At 42.3% G+C, this 16,320-nt stretch overlaps 1 protein-coding gene across 2 annotated transcripts in view; it reads right to left on the reverse strand.

The window, feature by feature from the left end:
- SIK3 (SIK family kinase 3) overlaps positions 1–16,320 on the reverse strand; it is a gene marked incomplete at its 5' end in the record, with an annotated part of 294,724 nt that overhangs the window by 64,301 nt on the left and 214,103 nt on the right. The window contains one exon of one of the 2 annotated variants that reach the window (XM_081098531.1): positions 12,081–13,638. The exons of the other annotated variant lie outside the window; for it this stretch is intronic. Within the exon in view, the coding sequence (XP_080954657.1) occupies positions 13,586–13,638 (53 nt within the window). The 3' untranslated portion in view covers positions 12,081–13,585. Of the gene's footprint in view, positions 1–12,080; positions 13,639–16,320 lie in introns of those variants that run through there. 2 annotated transcript variants of the gene reach the window in all.

Genomic DNA, 16,320 nt, shown 5'->3' on the forward strand with positions numbered 1-16,320 from the left:
CCTCTACCTCCTCACCATCCCTCCTAAGATTCTAAAATTAACTGAATGATACAAGGGGGTAGAGGTGAGGGCCATTATTAGAATCCCATTCTAGTTACTTCTTTGATAAATCAAATGCTCTCAGTCCTCAATAGAAAATAAATGTCTCTTAGGTTAAAAGGAAGCCAAGCAATGCATTAAAACCAGCTGACTTTAAATTTTCCTAATAAGCAACTTAAAATATATAGGAAATTTCTCACTTGAATCACAAATGCTCTATGTATAGATAATAATCTTTCTACCCTTTCTCGCTGCTGGGCAGGGGAGGCACAAAGTTAATGGCATGAGCTTGTTTATTGTATCTACTAAACAGGAAATCTTTACAAAGGAGATGATATCAAAGGGAACTATCTTCAGCTATGGCTACAGGCTGATTGTCATTTGGTGTTTATATGAGAAATGGGTGTGCAAGAATGAATGATATGATTAGGCTCTGACAATTAGGCCACATCTGGGGAAGCACCTGCTTCCACAGCATGTCATAGACAACAGCTGGCTTCCACAGCTAGACCCAATGACCAACAGCAAGGCTTCAATTTCCATAAGATTCGTCTGCAAAACCCCACCCCTTTGCTCTTATTTCCTACTAGAGGCCTGGTGCACAAAATTCGTGCACAGGTAGGGTCCCTAGGCCTGGCTGGCGATCAGGGCCAATCAGTGCCTCCCTTCCCCAGCTGCTAGCTGGAGCCTTCCTTTATTCCACGCTGCCCCTTAGTGATCAGTCCACGTCATAGCAAGCGATAGAACTCCTAGTCTCCTGGGCGAATTCCCACAGGGACACTTTACATATTAGCCTTTTATATATATAGATTATATATAGAGAGATTGCATACCAAGCAAAAATCTTCTAGTCCTGTACAGGGGTCTCCTACAATTCTTTCAAGTATTGTTCTTACTCCTTAGAGCGTATTATGCTAAGTGAAATAGTCAGAGAAAAACAGATATCATATATTTCAATTACATGTGAAATTTAAAGAATAAATAAATGAACAAAACAGAAACAGACTCATAGACTCAAAAACAGACTGACAGCTGCCAGAGGGGAGGGCGTTTAGGGGGCTGACTGAAAAAAGTAAAGGGATTGATAAGTACAGATTGGTAGTTATAATATAGTCATGAGGATGTGAAGTACAGCACAGGGAATATTGCCAAGTGGGACTTGAAACATTGAGGGGATCACTTGGTGAAGTATATGATTGTCTAACCACTATTCTGTACACTTGAAACTAATACAAAATAATACTGAATGTAAACTGTACTTAAAAATAAAATAAAATACCCTGGTGGGTAGCTCAGTTGGTTGGCATGTCCTCCCAATATGCCAAGGTATAGTCAGGGCACATACAAGAATCAACCAACGAATGCATAAATGGGTAGAACAACAAATTGAGTTTCTCTCTCTTCCTCCCTTGCTCCTACCTTCTCTTCCTCCTTCCCTTTCTCTTTTCAAAATAAGTAAAAATTAAAAAACAAAAAATAGTCACAAGGATGTAGATATAGGATAGGGAATATAGTCAATTATACTGTATCTAGTGGCCTGGTGCACGAAATTCATACGGGGGGGGGGGGGGGGGGGGAGGGGAGGTGGTCCTTCAGCCTGGCCTGCATCCTCTCCAATCTGGGACCCCTCGGGGGATGTCCAACTGCTGGTTTAGGCCCAATCACATAGGGGCAGTCGGACATCCCTCTCGCAATCCGGGACTGCTGGCTCCTAACTGTTTACCTGCCTGCCTGCCTGATCACCCTTAACCACTCTGCCTGCCGGTATGATGGCCCCCAACTTCCTCCACTTCCAGCATGATTGCCCCCAACACTCCCCCCCTTACTGGCCTGTTCACCCCCAACTTACCCCCCCCCCCGCCGGCCTGCTCGCCCTCAACTTCCCCCCCGCCAGCCTGCTCACTCCCAACTGCCCCGCATGCTGGCCTGCTTGCCCCAAACTGCCCCCCTGCCATCCTGCTCGCCCCCAACTGCCACCCCCTGCAGGCCTGATTGCCCCCAACTGCCCTCCTCGGCCGGTCTGATCGCCCCTAACTGCCTCTGCCTCGACCCCACCACCATGGCTTTGTCCGGAAGGTCTCCCAGTCTAATTAGCATATTACCCTTTTATTAGTATAGACTAGAGGCCCGGTGCACAAAAATTTGTACACTCGGGGGAAGGGGGGTCCCTCAGCCCGGCCTGCGCCCTCTCACAGTCTGGGACCCCTCGGGAGATAACGCCCTGCTGGCTTAGGCCTGCTCCCGGGTGGCAGAGGGCAGGCCCAATCCCTAGGTGCAGCCCCTGGTCAGGCTCAGAGCAGGGCCGATTGGGGAGTTGGGGCGCCTTCCCCTGTCATGCACAGAGCAGGGCAGATTGGGAGGTTGCGATGCCACCCTCAGTCACGCTCAGAATAGGGCCGATTGGGGGGTTGGGGCACCGCCTCCTGTCACACTGAAGGCAGGGTCGATGGGGAGGTTGCGGCGCCACCCCATCACGCACAGAGCAGGGCCCATCAGGGGGTTGGGGAGCTCCTCCCTGTCACACACAGAGCAGAGCCCATGAGGGGGCTGGGGAGCCCCCCCCCCCGTCACTCACAGAGTAGGGCCGATAGGGGAGTTGGGGCACCGCCCCCTGTCACACACAGAGCAGGGCAGATCAGGGGGCTGGGGCGCCGCCCTCTATCACCCACAGAGCAGGGCCGATCAGGGCGTTGGGGTGCCGTCACTGTCACACTCAGGGCAGGGCCGATGGGGAGGTTATGGCTCTACCCTGTCACACATAGAGCAGGGCCCGTGGGGGGGGGGGGCGGTTTGGGGCACTGCCCTCTATCACCCACAGAGCAGGGCCGATCAAGGGGTTGGGGCACGGCACCCTGTCACACACAGAGCCACAGGGCGATCAGGGGGTTGGGGAGCTCCCCCGTATCAGGCACAGAGCAGGGCTGATCAGGAGGTTGGGGCGCCTTCCCCTGTCAGGAACAGAGCAGGGCAGATAGGGAGGTTGTGGCCCCACCCCCTGCACACACAGAGCCGCAGGGCAATCAGGGGGTTGGGGAGCTCCCCCCTGTCACGCTGATCCTGGTGCTGGGAGGCCTCTCAGCTCCGCTGATCCCGGTGCTGGGAGGCATATTACCCTTTTACTATATAGGATAGAGGCCTGGTGCATGGGTGGGGCTGGTTGGTTTGCCCTGAAGGGTGTCCTGGATCAGGGTGGGGGTCCCCACTGGGATGCCAGGCCAGCCTAGGTGAGGGGATGATGACTGTTTGCAGCTGGTCACACACCCTTCAGGGTGGGGGTCCTTACTGGGGTGCCTGGCCAGTCTGGGTGAGGGGCTGAGGGCTGTTTTCAGGCTGGCGGGTGACGGAAGCTCCCAACTGCTCTTTTTTTTCTTTTTCTTTTTTTATTCTGGGCCAGCTTTAGCTCTGAGGCTCCAGCTCTTAGGCCTCCGCTCCTGAAAGCAGGTATCTGGCTTGTTTCGGTTCTATAATCGAAACAATGTATAACTCCAGCTCTGAGATCCCGGCTCGCTGAAAGCAGGTTTCTGGGGTTTTGTTTAGCTTCTATATTCGTTACAATGTTTCTTAAACTGCAAGCTCAGAGGCCGGCAAGGCAGGCGGGGAACGTTGGAGTCCTCCGTCACTGAAGCAAGCAAGCCTCATGTTAGTTTCAAGCTGCCTGGCTGCCGGCCGCCATCTTGGCTGGCAGTTAATTTGCATATCTCGCTGATTAGCCAATGGGAAGGGTAGCGGTCGTACGCCAATTACCATGTTTCTCTTTTATTAGATAGGATAGCTATCTGTGGTGTCAAATGGGTACTAGACTGATGAAGTTATATAAATGTCTAGTCACTAGGTTTTACACCTGAAACTAATACAATATTGTGTCATCTATAAATGAAAAATAAGTTTTTAAAAAAAATCACCAATATGGGATAAAATAAGTACATTATGACATATCTCCTTGATATTCAATCATTAAAAATGATTATATGGAGAAGCACAAGGAAACATTTGATATAATATAAAGGATAAAAACACCACATAAAATTATATATACACTGACTATAATTATGGAAAAATACATAGTTAAAGAACAAAAGAAATGCACTCAGAATGGTAAGTTTTGGATGTGAGATTCCAGTTTAAATATTAAATTTCCTATAGTATGCTTATATTATTCTATACTTATAATTTAAAGACTTTAAAATATCATCTTAAATAAAAAAATATTGAACAGTAAGTTTCTGAAAATTCTCAGGTAGGAAATGACTGAAAAGATACTTTATATCCCTTACTGTTTATTTACTGGCAACAGGAAAGACTTATAACCTACAGATTCAACATTAAAATGATGAATATTCTAAAGTTACAGAAGAAGGGGAAAAACAACAGAAGAAACTGATTAAGATGGATACTCGACAGAAGCAATGGTATGGAGTTGTTCTCACCATGTGGCCTATGGTCATTTATTTCTCCACTTACTAATGGCTCCTAACATAATGTGTTATCTTTTTTCCAACCCCCAACAGCCTGGTTGGTTGGTTAGCATCTGTCTGCAGGCTGTAACGTATCTTAGGTCCTTTTCCCTTAATACAGAGCAGCAGACCCTAATTTGAACGACATGTCTTTCTCCCAGGGATGGTTTAAATACCAGAGCTTTACTATCAATTTTGAGACTTGAAATTCTTTGTTCTAGGCAAGATCAGGAGCCCAGGGCTATACAGACTAGTGACATAGTATCCCTGAAAGTAAGTATATCATCAACTGGGTATGTGCTTGTGATCAGGGGAAAGAGAGAAGAACGGGTGGCACTAATTTAAAAATCAGGACAACTGCAACAAGAAACTTTCTTTTTTGGCCCACCACTTCATGATACCCTGGACATCTTTTCTGGCTGACCAAGGAGCAATCCAAAACAGATGGAAACAGATTAGGCAGAGCCTGCAGCCAGTTCCAATGTTCACAGTCTTTGTTAAGGTCATATAGTACTGATACAGCTGATGGTCAATCTCTCCAACAGTAAACTGAGCTTCACTTCATTGTTGTTATAAGTAAACAGCTTGTAAGTAGGGGCAGAAGGAAAAAGTGAAGTGGGAAAATATTTATTTATCCTAAATAAACTACCTCACCAGGAAACATTGTGACAAGATCCTTCACATTTTAAAATCTGATAACTTCTGAGGACTCATAACCCCAATACTGCATTTGCAATTAGAGACAAAGACCAAATATAGAAATAATTTTGGCGCTTGATTAATTTCTCAATGGACTAAGGCGGGAGAGTTGGGGGATACAAGTTGTCAGGTAATGGTGCCAAGTGGAACTTGAAATGACTCAAAAAACCACACAAATATCAACACCCATGTAAGAACACTCTATAAATAGGACTTAAACTGCTACTTATAGGGACTGTTAGAATGGAACATGACACATAGGAACTAATCTTCCTTTTTGTATACAATATAACTTAGTCTAGAAATCATGTGACACCAAAGCTTTATATGGAATTGAACAAGAGTCTACTGTGTGGATTTCAAAATAACGCTTGCGATGAAGGATGAGTATCAAAGTTCCCAGGAGTCATTTATTATTCACTCTTAAAAATGGATACTGGGAAGTCCTCTGTGTTTAGCAATCACTCCAACCCCTGGCTGAACTTCCTGACTGGGAGCTAATAGAGAAGCCATGCCAAAAACCACCGACTCACAGCCTGAGCACTTATACACAAGAGAAAATTCCTTATGGGGAAAAAAATCAAGTAATCAGCATATTGAGGGTGGTTGGTTTAGTTTAAGAAACCAGACTGGAGAAAGGGAGAGGGCAGCATGCATGAGATTAAAAGAATACATCTACCTTTTCGGAAAGATATGTGGAAAAGTACTACACTACTAATGTGTTGCAGCTGCTGCTTATACACCATGATGGGCTGCTCCACATCTGTCACTTAACCTTAGCCACCTCCTGACCCTCTCCAGCCCCAGAGCACCATATATCTAATAGTATGATCACTATCTCTATAGAAATAAAAGTTTAAAAACAAAAATCGGGCCAGCATTACAATGGCATTTTCAATTTCAATGAATGACGTCTTTTTTCCCAAAGCTGTAAAGTACTTGAGCAGTTAGGATCACTGAACTCAGCTATTTTTAAAAGAGGTAGTAAACCAATCTCTTCCACTGTATTATAGATAGCACTACTCCAACCTTTCCCATAAGAACAAAAGTTCTCCCCAACACAGACCTTCTCACCAGACTCACTACTGAGTCTGATACATTTTCTATAACAACTGCAAGCAATATTCATAGGAATTCTCAAAAACATTAATACATACTATTATAGTCATGGTTCTAACTCATGTTAGAATAATACAAATCCAATCATTTAACCGTGGAAATTTCTGATATTGATAATACTATATAAAATTTTTAAGTGTCTTTTTAGATCATGATAAATACAAGTCCCCTTAAAATTTCAACAAAAACTGAAGATAACAAATGGATATATAGTCTATAGGTACAATAACAATAGTTTCCAAATTAAACATTAAAACTTACGGTCTTAAGATATAGTCTGCTTTCCAAAAGTAAGCAGAAGCCCACTTTTGGGTCATAGAAGGTATGATTATAATATATGACGTTCTAAGGTATCATCCAGAAATTAAAAGCAGGTAAGAAAACACCCTGTTAGGTTAAGCTGACAGAATAAATGTAACTCCAGTGACAGCAAACACTGAAAAGTAATCCACCTAAAAGGTAACATGCAAATATGATCATAGGAGCAGGTGCTCCCTGAGTTTTTGAGGGATCATTAACGTGCTCTTAGCACAAGGTGGATTAGACACATGGGGGCAAATTAGTCCCATAGGGGAAGCACTCTTGACACATCTAACTACAGAATTCTAAGTATTGAATGAGTTTTAGGGAAGTTCAGGGGCATTCTATCTTTATAAAAGGCTAATATGCTAAGTGTCCTTCCCTCCATCCAGGTAATGACATCAAGTAGCAGCACCTGGCTTCTTCTCCCTAGCGACTAGCCTCCTTGCAGTTTCTTCAGTCCAGGAACAGGACTTGCTTTATAGCCAGGTGCAAACAGTTTACACCAGTGGTCGGCAAACTGCGGCTTTCGAGCCACATGCAGCTCTTTGGCCCCTTGAGTGTGGCTCTTCCACAAAATACCACGTGTGGGCATGCACATACAGTGCGATTGAAACTTCGTGGCCCATGGGCAGAAGTTGGTATTTTGTGGAAGAGCCACACTCAAGGGGCCAAAGAGCCGCATGTGGCTTGCAAGCTACAGTGTGCCGACCACTGGTTTACAATGTAACCAAATGTCTGTGAAGTGTTTTCTGTGCCTCATCTCATTTGATCCTCACAGAAGTCCTGGAGTAGGTACATAGGAGACTCAGTAGAATCCTATTCTCTTTTCATTAGCAGGAAAATGGAGATTTAGAAAGTTTAGAAACTTGACCCAACTGAAAGGAAGTAAGAAATAGTGGACCTTGAAAATGACTTCAGGTTTTCTCACTGCGCAGAATATAGTCAAACACTGCTGCAGTTAAATATTTTACCCTTTGTTCTCCCTGCATGATCTACAATAATAATCTGCTTCGTGTTGATATTTATGGCTGTGTTGCTGACAATTACCTGAAAGAGAAGTTGGGGTGCTTCACTGGGCTGGAAAAAGTTTAGCTACATCAGAAAGCAGGTCTAATTAAGCAAGTTTATTCTATATCTATAAAAGGCTAAGCTGACTCGCGCATGCATGATACATGTAAAGCTCTCGCTGGCGCCAATCACACATGTGTGTTTCCATCTGTCATTGTGAATTTGGTTGACACTTCTATTATAGAGAAAGAGCGAATAGCAATATTAAAATATTTCTTCTAATTAATTTCCTTTCAATGTGCGTGCACCGGGCCACTAGTTGGTATATAATAGAGAAGGGCTTTCCTGAAGAAAAGTCTACCAAGAGTCCAGAGAATTTATCAATCAAGGTTAAATAAACCAAGGTTGTATCTGGACTAGGATGTAAGGACACTATAACCTGTTTAACTATGCAATCACCCAATATTTCCCAACTGTTCTGACTCACAACAATCTTTCAGAGGAATATGTTATCTTAATAACCTCCTAAAAAGAACATTTTAAAATAATTTTATTTTTTGCTTGATTTATGATAATGGAGGAACTCTGATTTTATTTTACATTAGTATCTTATTAAAATTGCTTTAAAATTTTTTATAAGTACTACTTAAGAAAAATTCATTTATCCCCCACTTTGCAAGTGACTCACTAATTTATTTAAATTATGTAAGAAAAAGTATTATTTTAAAATTGATATGTCATGTTTAGTTTGGAAGCCACATATATATCCTACTGGTATATAGTGACTGAACGGTGGAATGACCAGAACGACCGGTCAACCAGCCACTATGACATGCACTGACCACCAGGGGGCAGATGCTCAATGCAGGAGCTGCCCTCTGGTGGTCAGTGCACTCCCACAGTGGGAGCAGCCACTCAGAGGGTGGGTCCATAGTCGCTAAGCTGACCAGGATGAGTGGTGCTCCCACAGTGGGCCGATCCCCACAGGCCATGCCCCCACCAGTGCAGGAATCCCATGCACCCAGCCTCTAGTTAAGATTATAATACCCAAAATAGTAAAAAACTTTTCGTGACCTGGTATTTGGAATGCTTACATTTTTAAATCTGATAAACAAAATTGTTTTCCTAAATTATTTTCATGTTTTGTTTTTCAGGGATAAGCAATTTAGCACTGTGCAAATATTACACTATGAATGTAGAAAGTCTTTAATTCCCAATAAAGCAAACTAGATTTTAGATATATGTATGTGCATATAAAATTTTGGTTTTTGAAGTTCTACAAACATCTTGATATGATGAAGACAATTCATGAATTTGGTAAAGTTTGTTTTGAGGCATAGTAGAATTATCATTTTTATCTTCATTAACTTGAATTTAACATCAGTTTTCTTTAGGCTTTATGTTGCCCAATGGTCCATTATGATGTAAATTTAACAAAATATGATGGAAAAAAAACTGCATCCTGGTTGATGCTACCATGGTAACCAACTACTTCAACTGAGCAACATACTGCATGACTGAATCCTACGCATGCTCATTAGCTCCCTGCTAGCATGCAGACTCTTCGATTTACATCCAGAGGCTCTCAAACTATTCCACTTAAGGAAAATAGGGAGACCAAATTCATTACTTCATTTATTAACTTCTAAAAAATAGAAAAGGCAAACGAGGTCATTATTACTTTTTATGACATCAATCTCCTAGAACACAGAGAACCTCTAAGAATTCAGAAATCACTGGCTAGGAAAAGATACTGTAAACTTTTAAGAGTGAGCTGTGTGTAGCCTAAGCAAAGAGTAGTCAAAAGACCACACATACAGGATGTTTTTGAAAAACTAGATGAAATACTCCTCTGGATCCTGAAACTCCTTTTGTTTTCAATCTTTGTCTACTACTGTAACAGACTTTCTCTTATGACTTTAAGAGAACTGATAAAAGTTTAGTCTCAGGATTTATAAAAATGAGAACTAAATTCTGGGCTAATGGGGACTCTTACTAATATTCCGTCACCCAGAGAAGGCCTGCCTACGAAACCAGTCTCTTCTGTGGTGATGGTTTTGCAACAGTATATACAAACTAGAGACCCTGTGAATGAATTCGTGCACCAGTGAGGTCCCTCAGCCTGGCCTGTGGGATCATGCCGAAACTGGCTCTCTGACATCCCAAGGGGTCCCAGGTTGCAAGAGGGTGCAGGCCAGGCCGAGGGACCCCTCTGGTGCATGATCGGGGCTGGGGAGGGATGCGGGAGGTTGACCAGCAGGGGAGGGACCGCTGGAGGGCTCCAGGGCGTGTCCGGCCCATCTTGCTCAGCTCCGGTCCCCCAGACCCCAACAGCAAGCTAACCTACCGGTTGAAGCTTCTGCCCCCTGGTGGTCAGTGCATGTCATAGCAACTGGTCGACCAGTCGACTGTCTGACCCCTGGTGGTCAGTGCATGTCATAGCGAGCGGCTGAACGGCCTTAGCATATCATTAGCATATTACACTTTGATTGGTTGAATGGCTGACTGGATGATGGCATATTAAGCTTTTATTATATAGAATATCACATCATTATGCTATATGCCTGAAACTAATATAAATTAAAATCCAAAAGTTTTGGATACACTAAAAAAGAAACCAGTCTCTCTCTTTTCACATCTCCTTCATTTAAACAGTTTCTATTCTACTTCACACAACACACCAGAGTGCACAGAACTCTGGACGAAGTGTTAGTCCCTCCCCAACACAAACTTGCAGGTGAGGAGCTTTAAGATCCTGTACAAAAATAGAGTTGGGGAGCCCTGGCTGTTTTTCTCAGTGGTTAGAGCATCGGCCCATGGACCAAAAGATCTCTAGTTCGATTCCTGGTTAAGGGCACGTACCTTGGTTGCAAGTTCGATCCCCAGCTTAGTCGGGGCACATGCGGGAGGCAACCAATCAACGCTTTTTATAAAATGTTGTGCCCAACATGTTCCCAAACACAAACAGCAATTTGAACTTTTGAGATGCTCTGGTAGGTCCAGAACACATGCCATCCAGCCCTGTGCCACTCAGTTCAGCTCCTGTTCCTGCAGATGGAGCGGCCAGCTTTAAGGCTCAGCTTTCCTTGCCCACAGCCTCAAAGCAAAAGCTTCCATTTCTTTTCTGCCTCCTGCTTCCCTCTTCTTCTCTATTGTCAAACCTCCAACTCCTCCCTCCACCCCCCAAAAAACCCCAAAATAGAAAATCTATAATTAACTGAGACTGTCATGGAAACCCTTGAGATTGAGAAAAGTGATAGAGGAGTCAACGTGTACACACTAGAGTGAGTGTAAGGGGAGCCTGTGGCTGGGAAAGAACGCTCTAGCCTCAGTCCTTCTACTGATGTATGTTTACATACCCTCAGGCATAACGCTGCAGTGTGCCCAGAGTTATGTGAAATTACAAGCTAAATAAAATATACCTTCCTGGAACATCCATTTTTTCTATGTTAAATAGGTGAATAGTTTTAAAATTAAAACAAATATAAACATGGCTCTGAGATCACAAAATGTGCATGAATTTAAAAGATAAAGCATGTGATTAAAAGTGAGCCATTTCTGCCCGGCCTGCGTGACTCAGTGGTTGAGTGTCAACCTATGAACCAGGAGGTCACGGTTTGATACCCAGTCAGGGAACATGCCTGAGTTGTGGGCTCGATCCCCAGTGGGGGGATGTGCAAGAGGCAGCCAATCAATGATTCTCTTCATCACTGATGTTTTCTATGTCTCTCTCTCCCTCTCCCTTCCTCTCTGAAATCAATACAAATATATATTTTTAAAAAAATAAAAATAAAGTGAGCCATTTCAAACTATATGAGCAGCAACACTACCACCCCCCTCCCCCGCCCCTGTGTGAGATCCTTTGGTAGCACAGTTAATTGCAAGCTAGAAATAGAAAATTGTTCTTGATGCCAGCAAGATGAATAAGACTTCATTTAATCAAGAATGACAATAAACCTGCTCATCTGAATTTTAGATTTTTTTTTCATACAAAGTCAGTCAACTTCATTATGAAATGCCTTTTGAATAGAGGTACATTCATTTTTCATTTGTAAAACTCCAGTCTTAAGAATAGAATTTTAGTAAGAAGTTTACAAATGTTATTTTCCCCAGGGCCAACATACATTAAATTTGCTTAGCACCTTCTTCTTGAAGATCACCCACGATTTTGGGGTGAGAACATGGACTGACATTATGACTCCCAGGCTCTACTGTGGTGACCTGGATTCAGGAGTCACATGGCCTCTGTGGGTCTCAATACTGACCTGTCAATCAGAGAGGTGTATTGAGTGATTACCTAAATGAAACATTTGTGACTGACATGATGAGTATTGTATAACTACTTCCTGTGACCTGCCAGGGACATTCTTTTTTTTTTTTAAAGTCCCCTACTATGATTGTATTGTTGTCGATCTCTCCCTTAATATCTTCCAGGAGTTTTTTTATGTATTTGGGTGCTCCTGCATTGAGTGCATATATGTTTATCAGGGTTATATCTTCTTGTTGTATTGATCCCTTTAGTATTATGAAGTGGCCTTCCTTATCTCTTGTTATGGCCTTCACTTTGAGGTCTATTTTGTCCAATATAAGTATTGCTACCCCAGCTTTTTTTAAATTTCCATTTGCCTGAAAGATATTTTTCCATCTCTTCACTTTCAGTCTGTGTGAGTCCCTTCTTCTGAGGTGGTCTCTTGTAGACAGCAAATGTATGGGTCATGTTTTTTTATCCATTCAGCCACTCGATGTCTTTTGGTTGGAGCATTTAGTCCGTTTACGTTTAAAGTTATTATTGAAAGGTACTTGTTTGTAGCCATTTCTTTTTTTGTGTGGCTGTTTTCTTTCTGAGCTTTTTATTTCTTCTTTTTACACCAGTCCCTTTAGCATTTCTTGCATTGCTAGTTTGGTGGTGAAAAAAGGCTCTCTTAGCCTTTTTTTGTCTGTGAAACTTCTTATTTCCCCTTCAATTTTGAATGATAGCCTTGCTGGATAGAGTATTCTTGGATTCAGTCCTTTGCTTTGCATCACTTTGTATATTTCTGTCCATTATTTTCTGGCCTGATGTGTTCTGTTGAGAAATCATTTGATAATCTAATGGGAGATCCCTTGAATGTAACTTTCCGTCTCTCTCTTGCACTTGTAAGGTTCTCTCTTTGTCCTGAACATTTGCGATGGTCATTATGATGTGTTTTGGTGTGGGTCTTTTCGGGTTCACCTTGTTTGGGACTCTCTGTGCTTGTGTGACGTTTTTCTTCCCTACCTCTGGGAAGTTTTCTGATATTATTTCTTCCAATACGTTTCCTAACCCTTGTTCCTCTTTCTGTTGTTCTGGCACCCCTATTATTCGTACGTTGTCTCGTTTCATGTTGTCCCACAAGCTCCCTTAGGCTCTCCTCCTGTCTTTTAATTTTTTTCTCCAATTGCTGTTCAGTTTGGGTGTGTTTTGTTTCCCTGTCTTCTAATTCGCTAACTCGGTCCTCCGCTTCTCCTAGTCTACTGTTGAAACTTTCAATGGTGTTTTTTATTGCAGCTATATCACTCTTCATTTCTTCTTTGTTCTTACATAATTTATTAATTTTTTCATCTGTTTCTTCTTGCTTCTTGCATAAGTTGTTGATTTTTTTCCTCCATCCTGTTTATGCACTCTAGGACCCTTAATCTGAATTCTTTTTCTGTCACGTTGCATGCCTCTGTATCACTTAGCTGCTTTTCTGGCGAGTCCTCCTTTTCTTTCCTTTGGGGGTTTCTCTGTTTACCCATGTTTGATCCTACCGCCATATCTAGATGTTGAGTCATTCAGTGGCTGCTCCTTGGGTGGCAGTGGCTCCTCCGGCTGCAGTTGCTCCCCGGGCAGTTGTGGTAGCACCTGCTCCTCAGTTGGTAGCAGCTCCTCTGGTGGGTGCTGTTCACAGTTGTGGTGGCTCCTCTGGCTGGTGGAGGGAGGCTTCACACACAGCTGCTGTTCCTCAGACAGAGGGTGTGGTGATCAGGAGGCTTCTGTTCCTTGGATGGGGGCAGGCTACACAAGCACAGGGACATTCTTAATGACCAATCTGTGGAAGTGTTCTCAGGAGCCCTAGGTTTCCAACATTTATTCCCAATACGAGTTTATCTTAATATTCATACTAGAGGTCAATGGACTTACAAACCTTTTCAGTTTCTCACTTTGAGAAAATGAAATAGTCTGGATTTCACTACATCAAGGTCAAAAATTTCCACAGTACCTTAAATAAATGTACTCTGGAAATTCTTTCCAAAATACAGATCTTTGCTGTCTACTGATTGCCAACTAAAACAATAACACCGGACTGGAAACATCTCATGGACACCATTCTGGGAGTCGACATTTAAAGAGAAAAGTTTCCAACTTCCTTAGGTTGAAAAAAAAGTTTCCACAATTTTCAAAACACTCTCAAAACATTTTAGTATTTCAAATAACTTTGCTTCAGGGAGTAAACCAGCTACTTATAAGTTTTTTCTTGAGCAATCTTTTTTAAAAAATAAGATTTTCTCTATTTAATCCTTGGGAACAAGAACTAAAATGACTTTCAAACAGCAATGCATCAACAATTAAAAATAAGACACCATTTTTCTTTAATAGATTAACATTCTATCAATAAGACAATCTGATTTCTCTATTTCTAAACAAATATTTAATAAGAAGCTTCTCTCTCCCTCTCCCTGCCTTTTTTCCTTTTCATGTCTTCTCCCACATCCCGATGCAGGGTCCACACCCCGATGCAGGGTTTTACCATTTCACAGCTTTTAACTGATCTTCCTATTACCTTCCTGTCTCTTCCCCCGATTCCTACCTTTTTTTTCTTTTTATCCATCCTGTACCTGATTTATTAAGCCTGGTATTCAAATAATTTCACAATTCTGTATCAATACATACCTCTCCCGCCTTCTCAGACATGACTCCCCTACCTCAGCCTCCCCTCCAGCCAGCACTTTACCTTCTCTGCAAATATGCCACGTGCATTCTGTTGCTGCTCATGCTTCTCCAACTCAGCTTCCCGTTGTGATAAAAACAAAATCCCAAATCCTTTCCATATGCATAAAGACCCTCCATGTGGGAACTGGCCCTGGCTGGCTCCCTCACACCATGTCCTTCCACTTCCCCCACTTTTTATTATCTCCAGCCATGCTAACCTTTCTCCAACCACCTCAAATATACTAAATTCATCTGTCAGTCAGGCCTTTACACTGCTCCTCCTTCTGCTTGGAAGGCTCTGACTACCTTTGTTAAAAGCAACATCTCTCCCACAAGTCATTCTATCACTTTACTCAATTTTATCATTTTTACAGCCCTAATGAGAGCTTATTTATTTGTGTGTTTACTGTCTATCTGCCCCCACAAGAACCTTAGTTCCAAGAGGGCTATTTTATTTGCTGCTGTATCTCACTGCCTAGACTCGGTAACTCTGCCTTTCAGAAATAAATTTTTTTTCCTGAAAATGATTGATACTTATTCTGGATTACTAATGCTAGAAATATATATATATATATATCCGTCGATTGGGAATCAAACCCACAATCCTCAGTGCACAGGGTGATGCTCTAAACTCTGAGTAACACTGGCCTGGGCAGAATCATCTTTTAGATAATTTTATGGAAGACAGGTTTGCTACTGCCTAGATTAGTGTTTCCACATAGCAGATGCTTTAACATTTGATGACTGACTAATCCTAATCCTACTGGAATTTTCTCCTCTACCTTCAAGAATCCCTACTCATCCTTTAAAACTCACATCCAATGTGATGTCCTCAGTAGGGTGTTTATGTCCTTATGACCACTGTCTAAGGTTCAGATCAATTAAGCTACTGAGCACCTACTACAGAACAAGTACCTGCTAGTCGGTAGTGGCAAAACAATCAACCGCCCTTGTGGCATTTGCAATCTAATGAAATTTTATAAAATGAAGTGGTTTCTTCATCATCGAACTCCTGTGGTAATTAGACTGTACAATTAATGTGATAATGAGTCACGATGTGCCTTGTAGCATTTCTCCTACTGTACCCTGCTGTCACCCAGGAATGCAGACTATATGCTGAGAGAGCCATGCCGTGCCTCCCCAGGCCTTCATCTGCTCTTCTGTGGACCCTCACATATCTGAGGCATGGAAAGTAAAAGGTTAGAGGCCAAGAATCCTATTCTTTTCCCAATGTTGGACTCTATATGAAAGAAATTTACATGAGTGCTCTTTATAAGAAAATTCAGATTTGGAATGTTAAAGTGTGTGTTTTGATAATAATAATGTTTTCTGAATAAGCTATATTTGCATGGCAAATATGATGAAATTAAATGATAGATATAGCCCTAACCAGTTTGGCTCAGTGGACAGAACATCAGCCTGTGGACTGAAGGGTCCCAGGTTCGATTCCGGTCAAGGGCATGTACCTTGGTTGCGGGCACATCCTCAGTAGGAGGTGTGCAGGAGGCAGCTGATCGATGTTTCTCTCTCATTGATGTTTCTAACTCTCTATCCCTCTCCCATCCTCTCTGTAAAAATCAGTAAAATATATTTTTAAAATCATAAAAAATAAATGATAGATATGAAAATGCTTTGCAAAGTACTTTATGTGTGTAAAACACAATTCCTGTGTTTTTCACTATTTAAAGGTATAAGCATTTGCTACCCAAATAGACTATAAATTTTTGAGGTTAGGAATCACTTCTTACATTTCTTTTTTCCTTCCAA

The sequence above is a fragment of the Myotis nattereri genome, assembly GCF_964212035.1.
Source record: "Myotis nattereri genome assembly, chromosome: 9".
NCBI classification, from domain to species: Eukaryota; Metazoa; Chordata; class Mammalia; order Chiroptera; family Vespertilionidae; genus Myotis; species Myotis nattereri.